Source organism: Caretta caretta, chromosome 4, assembly GCF_965140235.1.
Source record: "Caretta caretta isolate rCarCar2 chromosome 4, rCarCar1.hap1, whole genome shotgun sequence".
Lineage (NCBI taxonomy): Eukaryota > Metazoa > Chordata > Testudines > Cheloniidae > Caretta > Caretta caretta.
In genome coordinates this window covers 90510725-90536071 of record NC_134209.1, presented here as the reverse complement: position 1 = coordinate 90536071, position 25347 = coordinate 90510725, and the positions used below count along the sequence as shown (strand labels likewise).

At 41.5% G+C, this 25347-nt stretch overlaps 1 protein-coding gene across 2 annotated transcripts in view; it reads left to right on the top strand.

The window, feature by feature from the left end:
- Positions 1-25347, top strand: part of ENPP6 (ectonucleotide pyrophosphatase/phosphodiesterase 6) — a 74021-nt gene that overhangs the window by 35100 nt on the left and 13574 nt on the right. For both annotated transcript variants that reach the window (XM_048847913.2, XM_048847912.2), the window contains exons 3-5: positions 11518-11629; positions 21112-21253; positions 22975-23154. In XM_048847913.2, the coding sequence (XP_048703870.1) occupies positions 11518-11629; positions 21112-21253; positions 22975-23154 (434 nt within the window). The remainder of the gene's footprint in view (positions 1-11517; positions 11630-21111; positions 21254-22974; positions 23155-25347) is intronic.

Here is a 25347-nt window from a genome sequence, read left to right as displayed (position 1 = left end):
CAGTCACGTCCTCCTAGCACAATGCTGCATAACAACATTCAAGAGAAAGGACAACAGCTCACAGGAACAGACAGAAATGGCAACACAAGATGGTTTATGTTCCACACGCTTACAGTCAGAGAAATTAGCCAAATCATTGCTATGTTACTGAATAAAGCAGGAGACTTTGTATTGAAACATTGCTCCATGGGCCCAATTACACAAATACTTGCTACCAGCAGCATGCCTACTTTCTGAGCACCCAAAACCAAAGCCTATTTTTATGGAAATGCACTGTGGAATTTAACAGATATGAAACCAATAAGCTTCTGTAGAAATGTAATAGTCATCGATAGAAATTGCTCTAAAACCTATAGAATTTAATAATTTTTAAAGGCTTTTATTTTTTTAAACCTCCTATAGAATTTTATAGCATGGATATAATTCTCTTAAATTCTATAGGAAGGTTAAAAAACCCTATAGAAATCCTATTGTTTGCTATTGCATGCCACAGGACTTTTCCCTAAGGGAGACCTCTACCATCTCTTTCACTCTATGGTGAGCGCGTGGTTGTTTTTGAGTAAAGTTCTCTGAGGAAGAGATGAGTATGGGGGACATATATAGTGTGCCCAGCAGAAAACTAATGGATTTTGGCATATACCTACTTTTTTCCATTGATCGTGCTGCCTGCTGGAGAGTTGTTAGTGCATCTACTGATGTGTATTACCTGTGGCACCTGCTGCTAGGTACTGTGAATGAAATCCTGTCCCCATTGAAATCATGGGGAGTTTTGTATTGACTTCAGTAGTGCCAGGATTTCACTCTCAGATTAGGATTGCCAGATTTCCATTATCTATAGCCCTTACAGCAGGCATCTTAGCTGGAGTTATTATGGCAAAGCACTTAAGCAGATGCTTAATTGTAAGCATGTGAATAGTCCCAATGGAAACATCTGCTTTAATGGAGGGGACAAGGTGACCCTTCAGCTAATAGGATTCTATAGAAAAGTAATAGGGTTCTATAGAATTCACTCCAAATACAATAGAATATAATAAAGAATGAGATTTTTTGAACCATTTTATAGAATTCCTTAGCAGGGTATAGAATGCGCTTTTAAATTCTATGGAGCTGTTAACATTAAAAATTAGGGCTGCCAAGCAATTAAAAATTAATCACAATTAATCATGCGATTAAAAAATTAATCATGATTAATCGCATTGTTAAACAATAATAGAATACCATTTCTTTAAAGATTTTTGGATGTTTTCTACATTTTCTAATATATTGATTTCAACTACAACAAAGAATACAAAGTGTACAGTGCTCACTTTATATTATTATTTTTCTTTACAAATATTTGCACTGTAAAAAACAAAAGAAATAGTATTTTTCAATTCACCTAATACAGGTACTGTAGTGCTTCTTTATCATGAAAGATAAACTACAAATGTAGAATTATGTACAAAAAATAATTGCACTCAAAAATAAAACAATGTCAAACTTTAGAGCCTACAAGTCCACTCAGTCCTACTTCAGCCAATCGCTCAGACAGACAAGTTTGGTTACATTGACAGGAGATAATGCTGCCTGCTTCTTGTTTACAAGGTCACCTGAAAGTGAGAACAGGCGTTCACATGGCATTGTTGTAGCCGGCGTCGCAAGATATTTAGGTGCCAGTTGCGCTAAAGATTCATATGTCCCTTCATGCTTCAACTACCATTCCAGAGGACATGATGCCTAGCACAGTTTCTGCTCAATAATGATCCAAAGCACTGTGGACCAACACATGTTCATTTTCATCATCTGCAGTGGTGCAAGTAAAAATCATTTCTTGCCAGTACTGCACGCATGGGAGGGACATACGGCGGGGCACATGACCTCCCCATGTGACCCTCCATGTGACTCCTCCCATCCCCACCCCCAGCCCAGGGCCCCCACACTCTCCCCATCCCCTCTGATACCCCCCTTTGTATATATAAACATCAACATGCTTGTCTATTCACTTTCCCCCAAAATATGTAGTATTCAGTCTGTTTATATGGAATATGGGAGTTGGATGAGGAGCCATTTCAGCATACTTATGAATTATTAAAAGACAAATTTTAAATAGAACTGTATCCTAAACTACTTTATAATATTGCACCCAAACATTGCATTTCAATGGCGGATTCAACTTCCTTTATAGGAACAGACTCTTGAAACTTTTACCAGCCCACAAAAGTGGTCCATAGTCATGCAGACAGTCCCATTGTCTTCAATGGGACTGATCAAATGATTAAGGGTTTACAGGATTAGGTTCCAAGTTTGTAAATTGTTCTGGATGAAACTGACAATGCCTGAGCTGTCAGATCAGAAGGAGCTTCATTTGAATAAAAGTGGGCAGATGTGTGATAAGCCTTAGCTCCACTGCTAAGATGAGGAACATATTTTCAGCAAAGTTCTTGGCAGATTCCTGAGGCAGCTGGCTGGTTTAAGGTTGTCAGTGTCCGGTATTATAATCTTCACTTATAGTTCTCTCACACACAAAGCTGGAAAATGAGGCATTTGTTTTCTTTTTTTGCTGCTCCACTTCCAGTTAATAAAATGCATGTTAGACTAGTTTGACTGCAAAGAAGAATTCTGTGTAGACTGGGGACAACAGCTGATTCCCATCAGAACTGGGCTGACAGAATCCAAACATCGTCTGGTCAGTGCAAGCAGAGACATTCCAATAATGATTTGGACTTGATGTGATGCAGTATGGATGTCATGGATAATTCAGACCAATGGGGAGAAACAGAATCAAAAACACTGTTTAAACACCTTTTGTCCCCACCACTTGAGGACTCCTGACCAATGTAACAGCACAATACATATGCTAACAAACTTAAACAAAGCCTTTGTTTAAGCTTATTAGCATATGTATTGTGTGGATAAAGCCATATAAAGAATGAATGTTCTCCCTAGCCGTGTTCTGCTCCTTTAAGGAGCAGAGTGCAGACCCCTCCCCCCTTCCAGAGGGGGTGGCTAGCCCCAAGTCTTTCTGGTACCCCATACCCGCTAAAAATCTCTTGCCGGTACTGCGTATTGGAGGGTACCACCCTACTTGCACCCTTGATCATCTAAGTCAGATGCCACCAGCAGAAAGTTGATTTTCTTTCTTGTTGGTTCAGGTTCTATAGTTTCCGCATCTGAGTGTTGTTCTTTTAAGACTTCTGAAAGCATGCTCCAAACCTTGTCCCTCTCAGATTTTGGAAGGCACTTCAGATTCTTAAACCTTGGGTCGAGTGCTATAGCTATTTTTAGAAACCTCACGTTGGTACCTTCTTTTCATTTTGTCAAATCTGCTGTGAAAGTGTTCTTAAAACGAACATGTGCTGGGTCATCATCCAAGATTGCTATAACATGAAATATATGGCAGAAGGAGGGTAAAACAGAACAGGAGACATACAGTTCTCCCTCCAGGAGTTCAGTCACAAATTTAATTAACACATTTTTTTTTTAAACAAGCATCATCAGCATGGAAGCATGTTCTCTGGAACGGTGGCCGAAGCATGGAAGGGGCATACAAATATTTAGCATATCTGGCAGGTAAATACCTTACAATGCTGGCTACAAAAGTGCCATGTGAACGCCTGTTCTCACTTTCAGGTGACATTGTAAATAAGAAGGAGGCAGCAGTATCTCCCGTAAATGTGTTGCCGGCACAGACTGCCCGAGGCAAGCAACAGCTGGGTTCATTGCCCGGTGTGCGTCGCGCCAATGACCACAACGGGGTGGAGAAGCAGAGAGATTTATTTGGAGCTCCAAATAGGGCACAGGGAGACTGAGCTGTCTCAAATCCTGCAGCAGTGCAGCAGATTCCAGTATACATTTTATACCTTTGCCTACTTCATTACACAAGCTTATGCAACCAATTACCTGTTGCCCCGTACAATACCGTAGCCAATCAGCTAAAGCAGCCAGTTGTGTTCTTCCTCAGTAGCATTGCCCGAGCCTTGCCTTATATGGTCCTATTTGTTACTGGTTTTTGCTAAACATTTCTGCCTTATCTATCGGTTTTCCAGGCCGAAGCTGGCCTTAGCTGGCGAGCCGTGTGCAAACCTGTCTGTTTGTGTGCTAGCTTCCTCAGAGTTATGCAGGATCACAGAGGGTTCAAGGAGCAAAGGGGCCTTGGTTTATCCAGGCCTAGAGCAGGAGGGCTTCCTCGACACTTGTGTTCTTCCACCCTCCCGAGTTACCTAGTGTAGTGCCCAGTGTCCCCAACAAATGTAAACAAACTTGTTTGTCTTAGCGATTGGCTGAACAAGAAGTGGGACTGAGTGGACTTGTAGGCTCTAAAGTTTGACATTGTTTTGCTTTTGAGTGCAGTTAAACAACAGAAAAAAATCTACATTTGTAAATTACGCTATCACAATAAAGAGATTGCACTACTGTACTTGTATGAGGGGAATTGAAAAATACTATTTCTTTTGTCTATCATTTTTACAGTGCAAATATTTGTAATAAAAAATAATATAAAGTGAGCACTGGACACTGTGTTCTGTGTTGTAAATGAAATCAATATATTTGAAAATGTAGAAAAACATTCAAAACTATTTAATAAATTTCAATTAGTATTTTATTGTTTAACAGCATGATTAGTTTTTTTAATTGCAATTAACTTTGTTGAGTTAATTGTATGAGTTAACTGAGATTAATAGACAGCCCTATTAAAAAGGTATAATTCTCTATTAATTTCTACAAGATTTTTCCGTAAGGTGAATTATCCAGAAAGAAGAAAGAAGGGTCGGGACAGACAGATACAGAAAGGCGGCAAACCAGAAGTGATGGTATAAAACTACTAAGGGTGCACGTTCCATACAGTTTTTACACTCAGGATTGTGTGACCTCCCAACATTTGATTTTTGTTTGCGTATAATATGGGGCAACTTGGAAATTTGTTGCAGGTTCTCATCAGGAAGAATTTGGGATGCTCTAACAGTCACAGAGAGGTAGGCCAGATTCATTGTGCTTGGTGCTGGGAGGTACAATTTGCCTTCTGATCAATAATAAAGATTAATCCAAACAGACATTCATACACAAAACAAGTGCCATCTAGCTAACAAGTGGGACTACACTTTCCTCATAAGAATCAGACGGTTTTGAGACATGAATTTGGGGTCTAAAACATATGGAAATATGAAAGGGAGGATGCTGAAGTTATGTATGAAGTTCGGTGTTCAAGAGAAGCTAATCTAAAAAGTTAGTAATTAAGAACATAGAAAGCAGGAAAGGCCTCTGTTGTGAATAATTATCTATCACTTTATCTGTGAGATGCAAAACATAACAAAGCTAAAATGCAGGCAGAGTTTATCTGAGTGGAAACATAAAAGCAAAAGTATCCCCACCAATAGTTCCTAAGTGCTGTCTGTGTTAAAACATCAGTGTTCTAAGCATTTGGTTTTATGGAACATTTGCTCCTTCCTAATCACTGCACAAAGAGGCCTGTTTCAGGGATGAGCAAACATAATTTATGAAGCAGTTTCCGTTCTCACAGTCTTTATCCATGGGTGAAATATCAGTTATCCTTTAAACGATTTGCTGCTAAGTAATGTACAGCAAATTGTACTGTATCTGAAGTGAAATGTATGGCCCTATGTACTCACTAATTCACTTTGAAGCACTGATGTTCCAGTGGACCATGGGGTTCGGAGGATTGCTATTGCATTTTAGCTGTAACAGAAGCACGGCAGTAAAAGGATTAAAGTTCTCTTTCTTCTTTTCTCAGTGAGTTATAAGGTGGACTTTAACCAATAACCCTGTAGCTGCCCAATTTTTCAACTATATAGCCAGGTTTCCTTTAAGTATAGAGGCCTCTATTTTAAATGTGAAAAAGAGAAAAAACAAAACAAAAAACACCATTTTTCATTTAAATAAGATATGTTCCAGACCTTTGTGCAGGCCTGGAATGTTTTCAGAACTTTGTGTTATGACACTTAAAGCCCAACTGTTAAATAAATATTTAGAAATTCAAGTTAGAAATGACAGAGGTTCAAGTCTCTGTGTCAAATAAAGAAAGATGCAGAACGGAATCTATATCATTGTGAAAGGGGTCCTCATTCCTGCCCCAATCCCAGAAGTTTAGTATTTTAAAACAATAAAATAGGTCAGTGCTGTGCAAAATGGTGCAACAAAAATATCTGATATTAGAGCTGTGCATACAATGCAAAAACATTTTTTCACAATCAGTTGAATTTTAAAACACAGTCACTTTACCTAGTTTTGCACACGTCTTATGTTTGCTTTTCATTGATGATATAGTGAACAAATTTACCAGGAGTTATGATCGCTGACACAGTGAATTTTAAGTAATTATTACTGAATGTTCATAGCAAGAAAATTATGATTTTGTAAGAAGCAGCCTGATTTTAAATTATGTTCAAGAAAGAGGGAATAAATACATATCATGTGACTTTGGTATCTCATCGAAGAAGCCTGAATTTCAAATATTTAATACTCTCAATGAACTGCCCACATACAGACCAAGAAGTAGTACCAGAAATTATTTCTATCTGTAACTACCATATCATGCTGATCACTTGGCAGTCTAGAAACAGCTAAGAGAGAGAGATATCTGAGCAACTAAGTTACCCTCAGCCCAAGGAGGTTAATACTATAAACAAAAGTTTAGAAAATAACTCTGAAAAACTACATTTGAGAAAACTGCAACCTGCCTGAAGACAATATGTGAACAGAAAAAGAGGCTAAATTAATCAAATTGATTATATTTTTATGCATAATTAGTCATCCTACTTAAAACACTCAGAAGTATATCTGATCCAAATTTGAGCCTGTTTGGATCTGTAGTTCTAGATCAGGCTCATTACAGAGATAGGGCCAAACCACAAAATTCTGGTCTGGTTTTGGATCCAGACTTCTCCTAAATGCAAGGTGCAGAGGAGAAGTTGGATCAAAAGTTCCAGTTCAGGCCTGTCTCTGTATAACACTAATAACACATGCCCAAACATAGAGAGATGCTATGCTCCATCATGATATTTGAGATCAGCTGCAGCCCAGTGCTCTTCCGCCAGTATCTACTGGAGGCAAGAAGCTTTCAGTGAAGCACTGTGAGCTCTAGAATTCATTCTGTCCCTTGGTGAGCCAGAGTTCAAGTTTGTCAGCCTTCAGTGCATGAGGTGAGACTCCCTTGTTTGCTCAAGCATTTGCTTGAGGTTGGGTTAGATAGGAATTGGGTGTCTTCTATTAATGTTTTGGCATGGATAATAATGGGGGCTGTTCACTGTTAATCTCAGTTACATGTAGCATTCAGTATTTTAATTGCTATGTGAATATGCTTAGTGGCTGTATTATGGGCCCAATATTTATGTATACATTAAATCCAGTTACAGGTAGAATAGACAAAAATGGAGAAAAAAGCTCTTGCTAATAAAGAGTAAAGGGATTCAGCCCTCGTCTTGGAAGTGTGTAGACTGCTAAGCCAAACTTTTAATTACTCTATTTACTATAGGCCAGCAGCCTTAAAACCACCTAAGTAACACAGGGCCAAACAGCAGCAGGGACTTACTATGACGGCCGGGCAAATACTGATTTTTTTGCTTGCTTGGCAATTTCAAAGAACTGGGGAAAGAACAAAGTTCTACTTAGATTTTGAGCCTTTGTAGCCATCTTGAATGATTTACATTAAATTCTAGGAAATTGTGAACCAAAAAAGTAGTTTTAAACAGAAAAAAAATCAAAGTGTTTCATTTACATAATGTCTAACTAAAATGTTTGTGTTTTTTGGGGGCGGGGGAGGGAGTGGGGGAGGTTCAAGAGGATTAATTTGGCAAAACTAACATGAACTTGAAAAAGATTTTGGGGTCACTGATCTGCATTTTTTTGCTGAAAAAATGTTTCAGTCAAAAAATTTTGTCCAGCTTTATTGACTACCCAGACTTCCTGCAGCACATCTCTGTGCTACTGCTATGGAAGGCTATTTAAAACAGAGATTGAATCTACAGCCAGTTGTATGGATTTTGCCACTCATCAATTCTAAATAAGTGTACAATGAGGCATATGGTGGCCACACAGCACATTTACTTGGTTGATGGCCATGCATTCAACTCATATGGGTCAGTGAAATGTTCATAATTCCATGTGATAAATACACTACAGTGAGGAGTGCATCAGAAATGCCTTAGATTAAGGCCAATTTTTTCAAGAGTGGTTGTTTAAAACTAGGCTTTTAAATCCATACTGAAGCATGTAAATGAGTTGCTTGATTTTCAAAATGTGAGCACTAACCAATATCATTTGAGTTCAGTGGGAGCTGCTAGGGGCTGAGCACTTTTCAGCTTCTTTACATATGCACTTAAATAAGAATTTAGGAGACTAACTTTAGGCAACCACTTTTGGAAATCTTGGTCTGAGTAGATAGATCACAATATGTCAAAGTATTAAATTCAGTATACTGATCTTGAAGTGATATCATAGAATTATAGGTCTGAAAGGGCCCTCAAGAGGTCATCTAGTCCAGTCCCCTGCACTCGTGGCAGGACTAAGTATTATCTAGACCATCCCTGACAGGTGTTTGTCTAACCTGTTCTTAAAAATCTCCAGTGGTGGAGATTCCACAACCTCCCTAAGCAAGGTATTCCAGTGCTTAACCACCCTGACAGTTAGAAGGTTTTTCCTAATGTCCAACCTAAACCTCCCTTGCTGCAATTTAAGGCCATTGCTTCTTGTCCTATCCTCAGAGATAAAGGAGAACAATTTTTCTCTCTCTTCCTTGTAACAACCTTGTATGTACTTGTATGCGGGCCGCAGTGCCAAAGGATTCATATCTGCAGCTATGGAGAAGCATCAATGTGTCAGTATAGCCTGCTTTATTTGGGTATTTTTTATTTTTCCTTGCATTGTGAGTTGGCAATATGAGCTCAACAAGGTTGAGATGCAGAAAACTGACAAATGGCTTTTTTTGAGAGTCCTATTAAGCAATTGTGACTGTGGTCGCTGGAGAGGCCACACTCAGATTGCTTAACCAGGGCAAACTGAAAAGAATAGGGCAGATGATCCCCAAAACTGGTGGTTTATTCTATAATTAGATTTCACCAATCTGCAGGGATAATCCAGAGTAGATCTGGAAACCTTAGTCTTGCGACTTAGATTTTCCCTGATAAAGTTAAGTGGATCTGAGATAAAACAGGATCAGGCCTGACTTCCTTTACAGCTGAAACAAGCTGTGGTCACAGCAGGGCTTCCTTGGCTGAAGAATAGGTAATGTGTATTGTTGTATTCATTAGCATAAAGCAATTAACAAAACAATTCACATGTAGTCTACTAAAAATTTCAAAGAGGAATGAAGACAATAATATTATTACACCTCAAGTCCCATCTAAATAATAATATCCCATTTCGATTTTTGAAGCAATAGAACACAGTAATGAAATAGTATAGACAGGAACAGAAGTTTAGTATTTATAAGATAATTAGCACCTACAAGTTTACCTACAAGATACAGATAAACACAGACAAATACAAATAGTGTCTATTCTTAATTCTCTAACAGTACAGGCCTACATTTCAAGGATTCTCACCTATTTAATATGGTTTTACTATCTATCGATAAGGAATGGGCCTTTTTACCATTTCAATATTCTTCTAATATTAAGGATCCTTAAGGGTTGTTTTCAGGTCACATAGCCTGCTGGTTACACAACCCTCGCTGGCTCAGCATCACAGCAACATAAAACAGCGCTGTGCATAGGTGTTGACTCCATGGGTGCACTGGGGCTGGAGCACCCCCGGGGAAAAAATGGTGAGTGCTGAGCACCCACCAGCAGCCACTCTACCAGAGCCTCCCCATCTGCCCAGTGCCTCCTGGCCACCAGCAGGCCCCACCAATCAGTGCCTCCCTCTTCCTCCCAGCACCTACTGCCTGCTACGGATCAGCTGTTTCATGGTATCAAGAGGTGCTGGAGGGGAGGAGGGAGGGCGCAGTCTGCTCAGGGGAGGACTGGGTGTGGAAAGGGCGGGGCAGAGAAGAGGCAGGGAGGGGGCGGAGCAGGAGTGGAAAAAAGGCAGGGTGGGGTGGGGCCTTGGGGGAAGGGATGGAGTGGGGGCGGGCCCTGGTTGGAGCCCCCCCCGGCAGATTAAAAACTCAGCATCTATGGTGTTGTGTAACCTTATTTCCTCCTCCAACAGAATCTAGCTCCCAGCATTGCTTAAAGCATAGTTCTTTAATCCCAAAGGTTTAGCAAAGTGGCCCAAATTGTGACAGTTTCAGAGAGCTGATAACACCACTTTAGGGTAGAAAAAAAAATCTCTCTTGTTGACCTAGCAACACCTCAAAATATTTTACTACATATTAGTCTGGAGAAGAGAAGACTGAGAGGGGACATGGTAACTGTTTTCAAGTACAGAAACGGTTGTTACAAGGAGGAGGGAGAAGAATTGTTCTTAACCTCTGAGGCTAGGACAAGAAGCAATCGGTTTAAATTCCAGCAAGGGAGGTTTAGATTGGACATTAGGAAAAACTGTCGGGGTGGTTAAGCACTGGAATAAATTGCCTAGGGAGGTTGTGGAATCACCATCATTGGAGATTTTTAAGAGCAGGTTCGACAAATACCTGTTAGGGATGGGCTAGATAATACTTAGTCCTGCCTGAGTGCAGGGGACTGGACTAGATGACCTCTCAAGGTTCCTTCCAGTCCTATGATTCTATGCCATGAAGCCATTTTGTAAAAGCTCTCTCTCTCTCTCTCTGTGTCCTGGGAATATCCCAGGAAGTGTATATTACTGTGATTTGAGGGTTCCTGGGTGTTTAAAGCTAAATTGCATGAATTTTGTGTTGCTGAGCTATACAGTTATAAATATTAATGTCACCCAGTAGTGCAGTAATCAGACATAAAAAAACTTGTTCTCCTGCATTAAAAGCCCATGTTCTCCTGCAGGATATGTTGCCAGAAGTTGCTGTGCCACAAAACACATTGTATTTTGCTAGGAAAGGCTGCAGGTTACTAAGAGAATTAATTGACTTAAACAGTTTTACTAAGAACCGCTAAGAATGAGATCTAACAGTTCAGTTCCAGTCTCATATGTTAAAATGTATTTTATGGAGGGTATTTTTATGGTAGGTGTTGTGTTTAATTGGAAAATCTACTTTAGGAATAATAATCTAGACCTCTGTTACACTGGATACTTGGGAATGAAGGAAAGTGATTGTATTCTTGAAAACTGTTACAAAAGGAGCCAACTTGGTGGTCTAAATGGCGAAGACATGCCACACAGGAATCAGGGAAGGTCATACCAACATGGCCCTTTTAGAAGAGGAAAAGGATAAAATTAATGGATTACAGAGGACCTCCATCAAATACTCTCCATACATACAAATGCTGTGCCATCTTTCATTAATTAAGAATGTGAAATGAATGACAGATGTCATTTTGGCTCTGACAGTCTTCAAAATCTCCAGCAGATATGGCCAGAAATACAAGAAACGTTCACCTTCCCATGCTCCCCAGTGCTTGTCACTTATAATCGAAAACAAAACATACAATATTTGTCTTGTCTTTTTAGGCTGCGAGGTTGAAATCCTTGGTGTCAGACCTAGTTTTTGTCGACCATATTTCAGTGTCCCAACAGACTCCAATTTCTCTGATGCTGTCAGTGATGCTCTGGAGTCATTGAGGTAAGTCACCCAAAATTCTTCATCACAGTATTTATTTTCTCAAACATTAGTATTTGAGCAGCAATAGCTTTGTCTTAAGGCACTTTCTTGAGGATTAGTGACCATCTTGAAGGACCTGATGAAGCCAAGTTTGGTTCTGCTGTTATACCATGGACACAGAAAAATATGTATTTTCAATAACTTTCTTCTTGCTTATGATATGGCACGCATGTGCCATAATGATTAATTATTTTCCATATCCTGGCTATTAGTAGAGAAATGAGGCTCAATCCATTTATATATCAGACTGATAGAATCAACTCATTTAGCCACAAAAAGACTTTAATCATTGAAAGGCAACTGGAGTTATTGAATGTTCAGCTCTTTTGAGATTTAAGTCAGGCCACCTATTTAGAAGCTGAATGCTAGATTCCATATACAAACTTTCCATACACAGATGGGCCCAACCTATACAATTCAGATCTGGATTTGAGCAACCTCAAGTGGAAGTTTGTTCAGATCCAAGCTTTTGGTTCAGCCATTTCACAATCAAATGTTAATCAGGGAGAGTCCTGCTTAGCTTTTAAAACCAGGTAAGATCTGGGGTATTCAAGACCAACATGGCCCCATTCTCGAGGCCCCATGGACCAAACCTCTTCATTAGTAACTTTCTCTTTTAACTATAATGTAGTCATTTCCAGGATACACTTACTCTATTAAATACTTAATCTATTATATCATTTGAATTGTTGTATCATTACCTTTCAAATGTTGTAGACTGTATAAGTGCTGTATAAGTCTAGAAAGATTATCATTGCAAAAAAATGGGTGTGGAACAGTGTTCAACTTGAATATAAGTTTCCAAATCTTAAGAGTGTGTATAAACTTGCTCTTGTATATAAAACTAAAGGAACCTCAGGTTCAAACCACCCCTTAGTCTTGCATAAGTATATCATGAAAATTACCTTTTAGGCAGAATCTGGAGTCTCATACTTCAGAGTGCATTTTGAAAGTTAAGGAAAACAAACTTCTTCCATTACACAATTGCAATTTTCAAGCTATATAAAACTTTGTTGTATCTAAACCAAATTCCTTTAAACTTGTCAAATGTACAAGTCTTCAGTGAGGATTGAAAATCCAGTCATGCAAACCATTAATAGTACTTACTCACCTAAACAGGCCCTTTGAAATCAATGGGATTATTTGCATGTGTAAACATTATTTGCTTGAGTAAAGTGTTGTAGGACAGGGTTAAATTTTCAAAAGTTCTTAAGTGATATAGGAGCCTAAGTTTCACTGAAAGTCAATCTTAAATCCACATTCAAAATTTTAAACTTAACCTGCTTTGAGTGGAACATATGCAAATAAAGTATCTGAAAAATGTCTTGCCTGGTGTGAAAGGTGTCCTTCACATTCAGATAAGACAAGCAGCTGAGCACCACCTTTGTGGCTTTCAGGTATCCTGAGCACTGCTGCCACACAGCTGAGGAATCAATCCAATAATTCAGTGCAGGGTTCTTCTTACTCATGCGGTTTATGAGGTGACTGGAAACCTGACATTAAATGGTTTCCCTGTTTGTGTGATTTTTGGGTGGATGGAGGGATGGATAGATGGATGGACGGACAGATGTGAGGCAATTCACCTGGTAGACTTTATTTGTTAAGAATTCCTTAAACATCAGCATTCAGCTTATTGAGTGATGAGAAAGAACTGAAAATGGTCATTGAAATCCTCATTGTAGGGATAGCGTATCAGGCTGGGAGCAGGCATGTTTGCTGCTTCCTGGTTGGTTTCTGTGAGGCAAGGGGCATAAGAGGGTTTGGAGAGAGTCTAGTCTTGGACTTGGTGGATTTTGAACATTATTAAAGTTTGATGAAGTAATGACTGAGCCGTGAAAGATCTAGTCCCTCAAGCTGTTCTTTTGGAAAGCTGAAGCCCACTGGAAAGATCTCCATTGCTCATTCCCTCAGACACACAAGGCTGCTAGCTGGTGCCTTCAGTTAAAAAAAAAAAAAGGGCAAGAATATGAGAGAGTCAGTTTCACAGCTCACCAGGGGAGAGAGCTGGTGATTTCAATTAACAGAGCAAGCTGGTGGTACTGTAATATCTACAGTAAACACCACCTGCAGCCATGTGAGGAGCCAAAACACTGCCGATGCAGTTGGACCTGGAGAGCTACAACCACCTCTAATTTCCTATTTCCATTTCAAGAAGTTCCTCTCCGAGTCCCTCTTTAACTTCAGCCGGAGGGACTGAGTTCCATTTCTTTAAACCTGCATCCATGTAGCTGCTACCTATCTGCATACACACAGCAAGGGAAGATTGATGGAGAGTGGGAGTGATAGAAAATAAAATTAGTCTTAAGTATTAATATGACAGTTACTTACAGAAAAGGGGGATAGGGAAGGAAGGGGAAAGCAAGGAGAGAAGAGGGGATTAAGATTTATAAAATATCTTCCCCTTATTCCTCATTTTCTCTCTCATTTCTTTTTTCTATCCCCGTCATCCATTTTCACTACTTTAAGAAACAATGGATTGTTTTACTGTACTGTTGTGCTAGATGTAAAGCTTGAAATATAGTTATTTTAGATGTGTAAATTTGTGCCCTCAATCTCAGGGTAAAAGACACTGCCATTAGTCATTTCCATTATTATTACACATGGCCAGGAGAGCTTCTGGTTCTTGGCGCTGTAAAAGGCAGATAAATAGATCCATTCCTAATTGTAAAATGCCTCCTTTCCACACACTAAATACATTTTAAACCAGCTAACCTATGGCTGAAATGAACTACATGTGGGAAAACGGCCCGTGGCAAGGTCATCCTCCCACATAAAGACAAGAATGCCAAGTGTTACACACCAGGTTGTCAGTCAGTTGGTTAATATTTGAAGCTGCAGTTAGAAAAGCCTGAAATTAAAATCCCCCAAATGTGCATTTTAGCTGTGAGGCAGTCATTAGAAGTTAATGTATTGGGTCCACACCTGCTCTCACTAAAGTCAATAGCAAAACCTGAACTGATGTCAGTGAAAGCAGGATAGGGCCTTTTATGAGTGCCGGCATGGTGTAGGGATAAGTCTTGGGTCTGGAAACAGGAACTCCTGAGTCTAATCTTGTAGTGAAATCCTGGATCCATTGAAGGGAGTTTTGTCACTGACTTCAATGGGAACAAGATTTCACATCTGGAGTGTCCACTGACTTGCTTTGGGCCCAGTCCAACTCCTGTTGATGTCAAAGGAAAGATTGTTTCAGGAAGATTTCCCATTTCTTTGAATCAAGCCCCTTGAGAAAGTCACTTTAGCCAACATTTTCAAAACTACATGCCCAACGTTAAGCTCCCGTGTCCATATTTAGAAGCCAAATTTTACATATACACATTTGAAAATCTGTGTAGGCCAAAATCTGTGTCTCATTTTCCTGTAAAATGGTGTCATGAAGATAAGGTCATGTTTGTGCAGTACTTTGAAAATGTAAAATATTTCTTGGTTATACCATATACTCTGCTGTTTTCAGCATTCTTTATGGAAAAAATGATCGCTTACAAGAGCTCAGTCTTGTAAGGTTCTGGCCACTCCCGCTTGGATCCTGCAAACCTCTTATGTATGTGCTTAACTTTAGGCATGTGATTTGTCCCATAAAAATCACATGCTTGAAGTTAAGCATTTATCCTACAGGATTGAGCCTTTACTAAGAAATTTCATACCTCAGTCTAAATAAGTCCATTCATCTCATACGATGAAGAATAAGTAATACTTAGATTCTATACGGCTTTTATATTGAACTAAATGATGATTTGGGAATGGGTGAGGAGAGAAAACACACCTCAGATAAAAGTATTTGAAGGCTGTAAACATCAAAAAAGAAGAGAACTATTCAGAGAGAGGTTCAAAAGGTACATCTGTAGTAGAAGTAATCAGATGAATTTAAGAAAAATTAATTTAAACTGAATAGTGGGGAAATATTGTTAACAATGAGATCTGTTAAACTGTGATTGTCTCCAGAGGGATGAAATAAAGGCACCTTCACTTCAAATATTTTAAATTAGAGTAGACAAAGAATGAGAAAATGTTTTGTACTGAATAAGTAACAGAGATAGGCTGGATTGCCTAAGGGTATGTCTACACTATGAAATTAGGTTGAATTTATAGAAGTCTTTTTTTAGAAATCATTTTTAGATAGTCGATTCTGTCTGTCCCCACACAAAATGCTCTAAGAGCATTAAGTGCACTAACTCAGCGGAGTGCTTCCACAGCACCGAGGCAAGCGTTGACTTCCGGAGTGTTGCACTGTGGATAGCTATCCCACAGTTCCCGCAGTCTCTGCTGCCCACTGGAATTCTGAGTAGAGATCCCAATGCCTGATGGGGCAAAAAACATTGTCGGGAGTGGTTCTGGGTACATGTCATCAGGCCCTTCCTCCTTCCCTCCCTCTTTGAAAGCAACGGCAGACAATCATTTCGCACCTTTTTTCCTGAGTTACCTGTGCAGACGCCATACCACAGCAAGCATGGAGCCCACTCAGCTCACTGTCACCTTATGTCTCCTGGGTGCTGGCAGATCTACTGTGGGGGCTGCTGTGATTTAAGTAGCCAACGCAATCAAAGATCTGCTGATATCAAGGGTAGTGACCCTGGGAAATGTGCAGGTCATAGTGGATGGCTTTGCTGCAATGGGATTCCCTAACTGTGGTGGGGCGATAGATGGAGGAGAGGAAAGTGATCAGGAACAGTCAGCATGGATTCACCAAGGGCAAGTCATGCCTGACTAATCTAATTGCCTTCTATGATGAGATAACTGGCTCTGTGGATGAGGGGAAAGCGGTGGACGTGTTGTTCCTTGACTTTAGCAAAGCTTTTGACACAGTCTCCCACAGTATTCTTGCCAGCAAGTTAAAGTAGTATGGGCTGGATGAATGGACAATAAGGTGGATAGAAAGTTGGCTAGATTGTCGGGCTCAATGGGTAGTGATCAATGGCTCCATGTCTAGTTGGCAGCCGGTATCAAGTGGAGTGCCCCAACGGTCAGTCCTGGGGCCGGTTTTGTTCAATATCTTCATAAATGATCTGGAGAGTGGTGTGGACTGCACTCTCAGCAAGTTTGGAGATGACACTAAACTGGGAGGAGAGGTAGATACGCTGGAGGGAAGGGATAGGATACAGGGGGCCCTAGACAAATTAGAGGATTAGGCCAAAAGAAATCTGATGAGGTTCAACAAGTGCAGAGTCCTGCACTTAGGATGGAAGAATCCCGTGCACCGCTACAGACTCGAGACCGAATGGCTCGGCAGCAGTTCTGAAGAAAAGGACCTACGGGTTACAGTGAACAAGAAGCTGGATATGAGTCAACAGTGTGCCCTTGTTGCCAAGAAGGTCAATGGCATTTTGGGATGTATATGTAGGGGCATTGCCAGCAGATCGAGGGACGTGATCGTTCCTCTCTATTCAACATTGAGTGAGGCCTCATCTGGAGTACTGTGTCCAGTTTTGGGCCCCACACTGCAAGAAGGATGTGGAAAAATTGGAAAGAGTCCAGCAGAGGGCAATAAAAATGATTAGGGGACTGGAAGACATGACTTATGAGGAGAGGCTGAGGGAACTGGGATTGTTTAGTCTGCGGAAGAGAAGAATGAGGGGGGGATTTGATAGCTGCTTTCAACTACCTGAAAGGGGGTTCCAAAGAGGATGGATCTAGACTGTTCTCAGTGGTAGCTGATGACAGAACAAGGAGTAATGGTCTCAAGTTGCAGTGGGGGATGTTTAGGTTGGATATTAGGAAAAACTTTTGCACTAGGAGGATGGTAAAGCACTGGAATGCGTTACCTAGGGAGGTGGTGGAATCTCCTTCCTTAGAAGTTTTTAAGGTCAAGCTTGACAAAGCCCTGGCTGGGATGATTTAGTTGGGGATTGGTCCTCCTTTGAGCAGGGGGTTGGACTAAATGACCTCCTGAGGTCCCTTCCAACCCTGATATTCTATGGAACCCATACCCCTATCTTGGCACCAGAGCACCAAGCCAGCAAGTACACAAACCGCAAGGGGTACTTTTCAATAGTGCTGCAAGCACTGGTGGATCACAAGGGATGTTTCACCAACATCAACGTGGGATGGCCAGGAAAGGTACATGATGCTCGCATCTTCAGGAACTCTGGACTGTTTCAAAAGCTGCAGGAAGGGACTTTATTCCCAGACCAGAAAATAACCGTTGGGGATGTTGAAATGCCTATAGTTATCCTTGGGGACCCAGCCTACCCCTTAATGCCATGGCTCATGAAGCTGTACACAGGCAGCCTGGACAGAAGTCAAGAGCTGTTCAACTACAGGCTGAGCAAGTGCAGAATGGTGGTAGAATGTGCATTTGGACATTTAAAAGCACGCTGGCGCAGTTTACTGACTCGGTTAGACCTCAGTGAAACCAATATTCCCACTGGTTATTACTGCTTGCTGTGTGCTCCACAATATCTGTGAGAGTAAGGGGGAGACGTTTATGGTGGGGTGGGAGGTTGAGGCAAATTGCCTGGCTGCTGGTTACGCGCAGCCAGACACCAGGGCGTTTAGAAGAGCACAGGAGGGCGCGGTGCGCATCAGAGAAGCTTTGAAAACCAGTTTCATGACTGGCCAGGCTACGGTGTGAAAGTTCTGTTTGTTTCTACTTGATGAAACCCCCTGCCCCTTGGTTCACTTTACTTCCCTGTAAGCTAACCACCCTCCCATCCTCCCTTCGATCACCGCTTGCAGAGGCAATAAAGTCATTGTTGCTTCACATTCATGCATTCTTTATTAATTCATCACCCAAATAGGGGGATAACTGCCAAGGTACCCCGGGAGGGGTGGTGGAGGAGAGAAGCACTAGGAAGGGTGGTGGAGGAGGGATGGACAAGGCCACTCAGCACTTTAAAAGTTTAAAACTTATTGAATGCCAGCCTTCTGTTGCTTGGGCAATCCTCTGGGGTGGAGTGGCTGGATGGCCGGAGGCCCCCCCACTGCGTTCTTGGGTGTCTGGGTGAGGAGGCTATGGAACTTGGGGAGGAGGGCGGTTGGTTACACAGGGGCTGTAGCGGCGGTCTGTGCTCCAGCTGCCTTTCCTGCAGCTCAAGCATATGCTGGTGCATATTAGTTTGATCCTCCAGCAGCCTCAGCACTGAATCCTGCCTCCTCTCATCATGCTGCTGCCACCTTTCAGCTTCAGCTCTCTCTTCAGCCCGCCACTTACTCTCATCAGCCTTCCACCTCTCCTCCTGGTCATTTTGTGCTTTCCTGCACTCTGACATTGTCTGCCTCCACGCATTCGTCTGTGCTCTGTCAGTGTGGGAGGACAGTATGAGCTCAGAGAACATTTCATCACGAGTGCGTTTTTTTCGCTTCTAATCTTCACTAGCCTCTGGGAAGGAGAAGATCCTGTGATCCTTGAAACACATGCAGCTGGTGGGGGAAAAAAAGGGACAGTGGTATTTAAAAAGACACATTTTATAGAACAATGGGTACACTCTTTCACGGTAAACCTTGCTGTTAACATTACATACATAGCACATGTGCTTTCTGTCCAAAGTTGCATTTTGCCTCCCCGCACCACATGGCTAGTCCCTCCCCCCTCCCCGTGGCTAACAGCGGGGAACATTTCTGTTCAGCCACAGGCAAACAGCCCAGCAGGAATGGGCACCTCTGAATGTCCCCTTAAGAAAAGCACCCTATTTCAACCAGGTGACCATGAATGATATCACTCTCCTGAGGATAACACAGAGAGATAAAGAACGGATGTTGTTTCAAAGCCAGCAAACATACACTACAATGCTTTGTTGTACAATGATTCCCGAGTACGTGCTACTGGCCTGGTGTGGTAAAGTGTCCTACCATGGTGGATGGAATAATGCTGCCTCCCCAGAAACCTTTTGCAAAGGCTTTGGGAGTACATCCAGGAGAGCCGCAAATGCCAGGGCAAATTAATCATTAAACATGCTTGCTTTTAAAACATGTATAGTATTTTGAAAGGTACACTCACCAGAGGTCCCTTCTCCACCTGGCGGGTCCAGAAGGCAGCCTTGGGTGGGTCCAGGGTGAGAAACAGTTCCTGGCTGTCAGGAAAACTGGTTTCTCTGCTTGCTTGCTGTGAGCTATCATCTTCCTCGTCCCCAAAACCTGCTTCTATGTTGCCTCCATCTCCATTGAAGGAGTCAAATAACAAATAGTGGTGGCTGAACCCCCTAAAATGGCATGCAGCTCATCATAGAAGCGGCAAGTTTGGGGCTCTGACCCAGAGCAGCTGTTTACCTCTCTGGTTTTCTGGTAGGCTTAAGTTTCATGCGGCACTGCTTCGGATCCCTGTTATGGCCTCTGTCCTTCATGCCCTGGGAGATTTTGACAAAGGTTTTGGCATTTCAAAAACTGGAACGGAGTTCTGATAGCATGGATTCCTCTCCCCATACAGCGATCAGATCCCGTACGTCCCGTTCGGTCCATGCTGGAGCTCTTTTGCGATTCTGGGACTCCATCATGGTCACCTCGGCTGATGAGCTCTGCACTCACCTGCAGCTTGCCATGCTGGCCAAACAGGAAATTGAAATTCAAAAGTACGCGGGCCTTTTCTTGTCTACCTGGCCAGTGCATCTGAGTTGAGAGTGCTGTCCAGAGCAGTCACAATGGAGCACTCTGGGATAGCTCCTGGAGGCCAATACCATCTAATTGCATCCACAGTACCCCAAATTCAACCCAGCAAGGCCGATTTCAGCGCTAATCCCCTTGGCAGGGGTGGAGTAAGGAAATTGATTTTAAGAGCCCTTTAAGTAAAAAAAAAAGGGCTTTGCCATGTGGATGGGTGCAGGGTTAAATCGATTTAACGCTGCTAAATTTGACCTCGACTCCTGGTGTCGACCAGGGCTAACACAGCGGTTCTCAACCTTTTCCATGTCAGGACCTCATTTTCTGCACTGGGATCTCCCTCCCATCCAGCTAAAACAGTCTTTTCCATTTAGCAATTTTGGAAGGACTAGGTGGTCACAACCCCAACCCCTGTTCGCAACTCACAGGTTGAGAATCCCTGACCTAACACATTCTTCCAATCTCTAACTTCCATGATTTCCCCCACACCACCCCCTTTATTTTGACTGGTGTGCCCAACAAAAGATGTGAATTTCAGATTATCTTGGGATCTGTCTCCAAAACTGGCTGAAGTCCATGAGTAAAAAGGAAAACTAATTAAAATAAATACAGTATTCTACATTAATGGGTCAAAACATTGTATTAGCATTAATGTAAACTGCAGTGTTTTGGACCATTACTGTAGAATACTATTTTAATAAAGGAAGCCAGGTCTAAGAAACACACACAAAATCTTGTTGCTGTGATCCTAATGCAGATGATGGTATATACTGTTGATAACATATCCTTGATATATACGAGGCAAGTTAAGGTTTAATTCAATGTTCACATGAATAAGAATGAGTAGTATTGGCCCCTGAAAAAGTAAAACAAGGTACATGTTGGAACCTGTCTTTTTTGCTATGTTGCAACCCCAGAAATGGCAGTGCAGAAATGGCAGCAGTGTATTATGAACGCATTGATGTGGAAGGCCACCATTTTGGTCCTTCATCTGTTCAGAGGAAGAACGCTTTGAAGGCACTGGACAAAGTATTGAACAACATGACCAAACTAATCAAGGTCAGTGATGTGACAAAAGATTGAGTGCTTTGGTATTCTTCATTTTTCTTTCTACCCTGATCCTTGTTACCATTAAAGCTCCTTTGCAACAATTCACTGGTTAATATGCATGTGGCATTTCAAAGGCTCCAAGCTATTAGTACCTCTCCCTTTGTAAAGTTTCCTTCCTGCATTGGACAACTGCTTGGTAGTGAAAGGTTCCTTTTTATACCTGGTGTTTATAGTTATGATCTGCCTACTTTCTTGAACATAGTACTTAGCTGAATGAGTCAGTTCAATGTTATAATGAGTTACCCCTTCCACCTTAAAATAACTCCACTGTTGCAACAAATGTTGCTAAAGAGAGATTTCTGAAACAGCATTTAACTGAGACCATAAAACAATGTTGTTTGAGGAGGTTAAAAAATGGCTCTGCAAGACATTATGGAGGATGTTATGCATATTCATACTCAGGGGTTAAATTGCGCCGGAGTTGTCCAGAGCGGAGTTCCGGTAAATATTTTTAAATCCACAGGGCTGATGCCCCAAACCCCAGTGCTTCCAAGGGGGCCTCTGGGAATTACTCTTTGAGAATTTAAGTCCTGTTCATACCCATACAATGGCAGTTAAGGTTGCATTTCTGCAATAACAGAGCTTATTGATTTTGCTGGGAACTTAAGGCATGATACTGCTGCCCTTCATTTAATTTCAGTAGACACCCTGTATTGGTCTCCGGTGGTTTGCATGGCAATATCACTAGCCCCAGGAAGCTGTAAACCAGCAGGGACATTGCTCTTTTCAGAAACAGAGTTGTCAACTGGAATTTACACTAGGGAGATGAGTAAAGACTACTCATTTTTATAAGGGCTGTAGAATCAGACAATTACCTTTTATGGCAGATTTATGGTGTCTCTGTATCTTGCAACTTTGCTTTAAAAATTATCCAGCTGATTTTATAGCAGGGAATGAGCACATCAGGCTGCTGTGTAAAAGCCAGTTCTGTGAATTTCTCTGCTACCAGGAAGCATGAAGTGCTATTGGTAACTGTCCACAATGGTAAATACACCTTTAGGTATTAATTTCCTCAGCAATGAGTAATATGAGGAAGGGAGTGAAAAATATCTCAATAAACTGTAAGAGCATCAGTTTTATATTTGAGGGAAATGACTGACCCACACAGATGGAAATGGGAAAGTTTTTCTCAGTCTATTTGGACTAAACAGAAAAAGAGATTAGGTCAGATCCTGGTCTCAGTGAACTCCCATTCACTTAGATGAGATGGGGATTTGGTGCATAGCCGTTTGTATGAAATGTTCATTAACAACAAATGCATAGAACTGAAATACTACCTATAACTAGAGACAGTGCCAGGAAGTTTGATGGCACTTATCCAGAGGAGGATTAGGACCGAGATAGGGTTTGATGGTCAGGTTTAAATTTGAATCAATAGTAAGATTTGGATTCAAATGAGATAGTGCCAAATTCTTGTGACCAGCATTTGAAAAATCTCAGGCCAAAATAATGGAAAATCTCATGAGATCTGTCTGAACAGACCAAGACCAAACTTTTTGTTGTTGTTATTTACTGTAAAGTATCCCAGGCAAAACCCATCCCCACTGTAATTCCACTGATTGCAGCAGAACTTAGGCAAGAATGAATTCAGCCGCCTAGCACAGAACTTTGACTCAGGAACACACTGTATTCTTTTCAAACTGTAATTGCTGTCTTCACTAATTTGACAGGACAAGGGCCTTCAGAATGACCTGAATGTCATTTTTTTCTCGGATCATGGGATGACTGACATTTCCTGGTTGGACAAAGTGATTGAGTTGAAGAACTATATCAATATGACTGATATTATCCAAGTAAAGGACCGAGGCCCTGTTGTGAGCCTGTGGCCAACTAAGGAGAAGCAGACTGAGGCAAGCAAAAGAATCACCTTGTTATTTCTTCTGTTTTATACCAATCATTTCTCAGCTTTAGTCTGAATCCCAGGAGTCCAATTCTGCCCTCAGATATGCATGTACAGGTCCTACTGAAGTCAACAGGAGTTGCATATCAGAAGGCAGAATTTGGTCCTGTGATTCCAGTTTCACCTAATGATGGATGATAAAGTGCAAAACATTTTTGAGTAAAAGTCAAATCATGCAAATCAAAAACTATAATTTTTCTCTGCATTATATTCTTTATGCAAATACACACACACACACACACGTCCCATATTAGCAACATCTATTTGCTTTAGGCAGAGAGGTAGACTTGTTTTCTACTTTTTTTAATACTATAAAACACTATGCCAACATTTTCTAACCTGGTGCCTGACACTAGACTTAATTAGGCTAACATTAATCCATAAATAAATGTTCAAGGGGACCTAAGCACCCCCAGCTTCCACTGAGATCAAGAGGAGCACAGCATGTCTCAAAATCAAGTCAGTTCTACATCCATTTTTAGGCACCTATATAGAACCCTAACTTTCAGCATCCAGGCTGGGATTTTCAAAGAAGTTTAAGGGAGTTAAGTGCCCTAATTCCACTGAATTTCAATAGCATTTGGGCATCTAACTTAATTAGGCTCATTTGAAAATTCTGGCATTTTTTTTTTTACACAACAATGGCAATCTCTTTACAACAATTTTGAAGCATTAGCATTTTTGATTCAATAAATGATAAAAGCCGAAAACTGCTGGTTTTGAGACTGTTGGAAATAAAATTATGGAAACCAAGTGAAGTTCTAGACTAATTTTCTTAAAGTGCAATATGGTTAACAAATAAGAATGCCCCATTGACAGTTAACCAAAAAACACACTCTTGAAAAACTATTACTGTTTTCCATAGAATCAGAGAAAGTAGACATATTAAGTGATCTACAGTCCAGGTACCTGCCAGTGCAAAATTGTTTCCTACAGTTCATTTTCTGTTGGTTGCAGTTTCATAACTCACTTGTACATTGTAGATTAAATGATTATAGGAGAGGGCAAAGTCTGTAGATTTCTGCACAAAAACAGCCAGTTTAGGAAACAGAGCTGGTATTGTACTGACTTGATGGTCTGACCATTTGAAGCCAGTGCCAGGGTTTAAAGTGGTCTCAAAGGAATGCCAGAGCTTTCATATAGGGCTCGCACAGTTATTAAAATACTCATAATGCCCTCTTTCTGGAGGCTGACCTGCCTCAGTCTCATATCAGAGGCCTCTATATTTTTTGGCTGGATCTGGAAACCACCAGCCACCTGTAATGCTTGCTGCTCACATTGACAGAGCTCATGCCCCCATTCAACAAAGCACCTGCTTAACTTCCATTAAATGGCTCTATATCCCTGGATAGTGATGGAATGCAGGGTGTTGCAGCATGGGGACGTTTTTCTGATGGATTTTTCTTCAGGACTCCAGAGCACAGAGTAATCAGTAGTACCCATTTCACTTCCCTAATGGGAGTTTTTGGGGCTTTTTTTAAGGAAATGAAATTTATCATCTTTCCCTAGGAATGCTACTGCCCAGAGTGGGCTGTCCTCCCTAACCTTCCCATTATCTAAGGGCTTGGGTACACTTGCAAGTTGGAGCTCATTAAATCAGCCCCAGGCGCCTAACTCTTGAGGTGTCCACACTGGCAAGGGACTTAGAGCGCCTGGACTCTGAAGCTGGAGCGCTCCTGGTGATCCACCTCCATGAGAAGCATAAAGCTTGCTGCGCTCTGGCTGAAACGCGCGGGTGTCAGTGTGGACGACGTGTTGCATTACTGCGCTGTGATTGGTCTCTGGAAACATCCCATAATCCCCTGACGTCAAGTGGCCACTCTGGTCATTGTTTTGAACTCAGCTGCAGGTATGCGGATATCCCCTTTCAAAGCTCCGTTTCTGACAGCCGGCTGCTTATCTGCTCTGTGGAATGCGGTGAGTGTGTGAGAGGGACAGGCAGTGGGGAGGGGGGTCTGCTGCTGCCTGAACTTACAAGACAGCATGCTGACACACACTCTGTCCCCAAAACACACTGTCTCTCCCCCACATACACACAACACACTCCCTGTCACACTCCCCTCCCATTTGAAAAGCAGCTGCAGCCACTTGCACACTGGGATAGCTACCACAATGCACTGCTCTCTGTGGCCTTGCAAGAGCT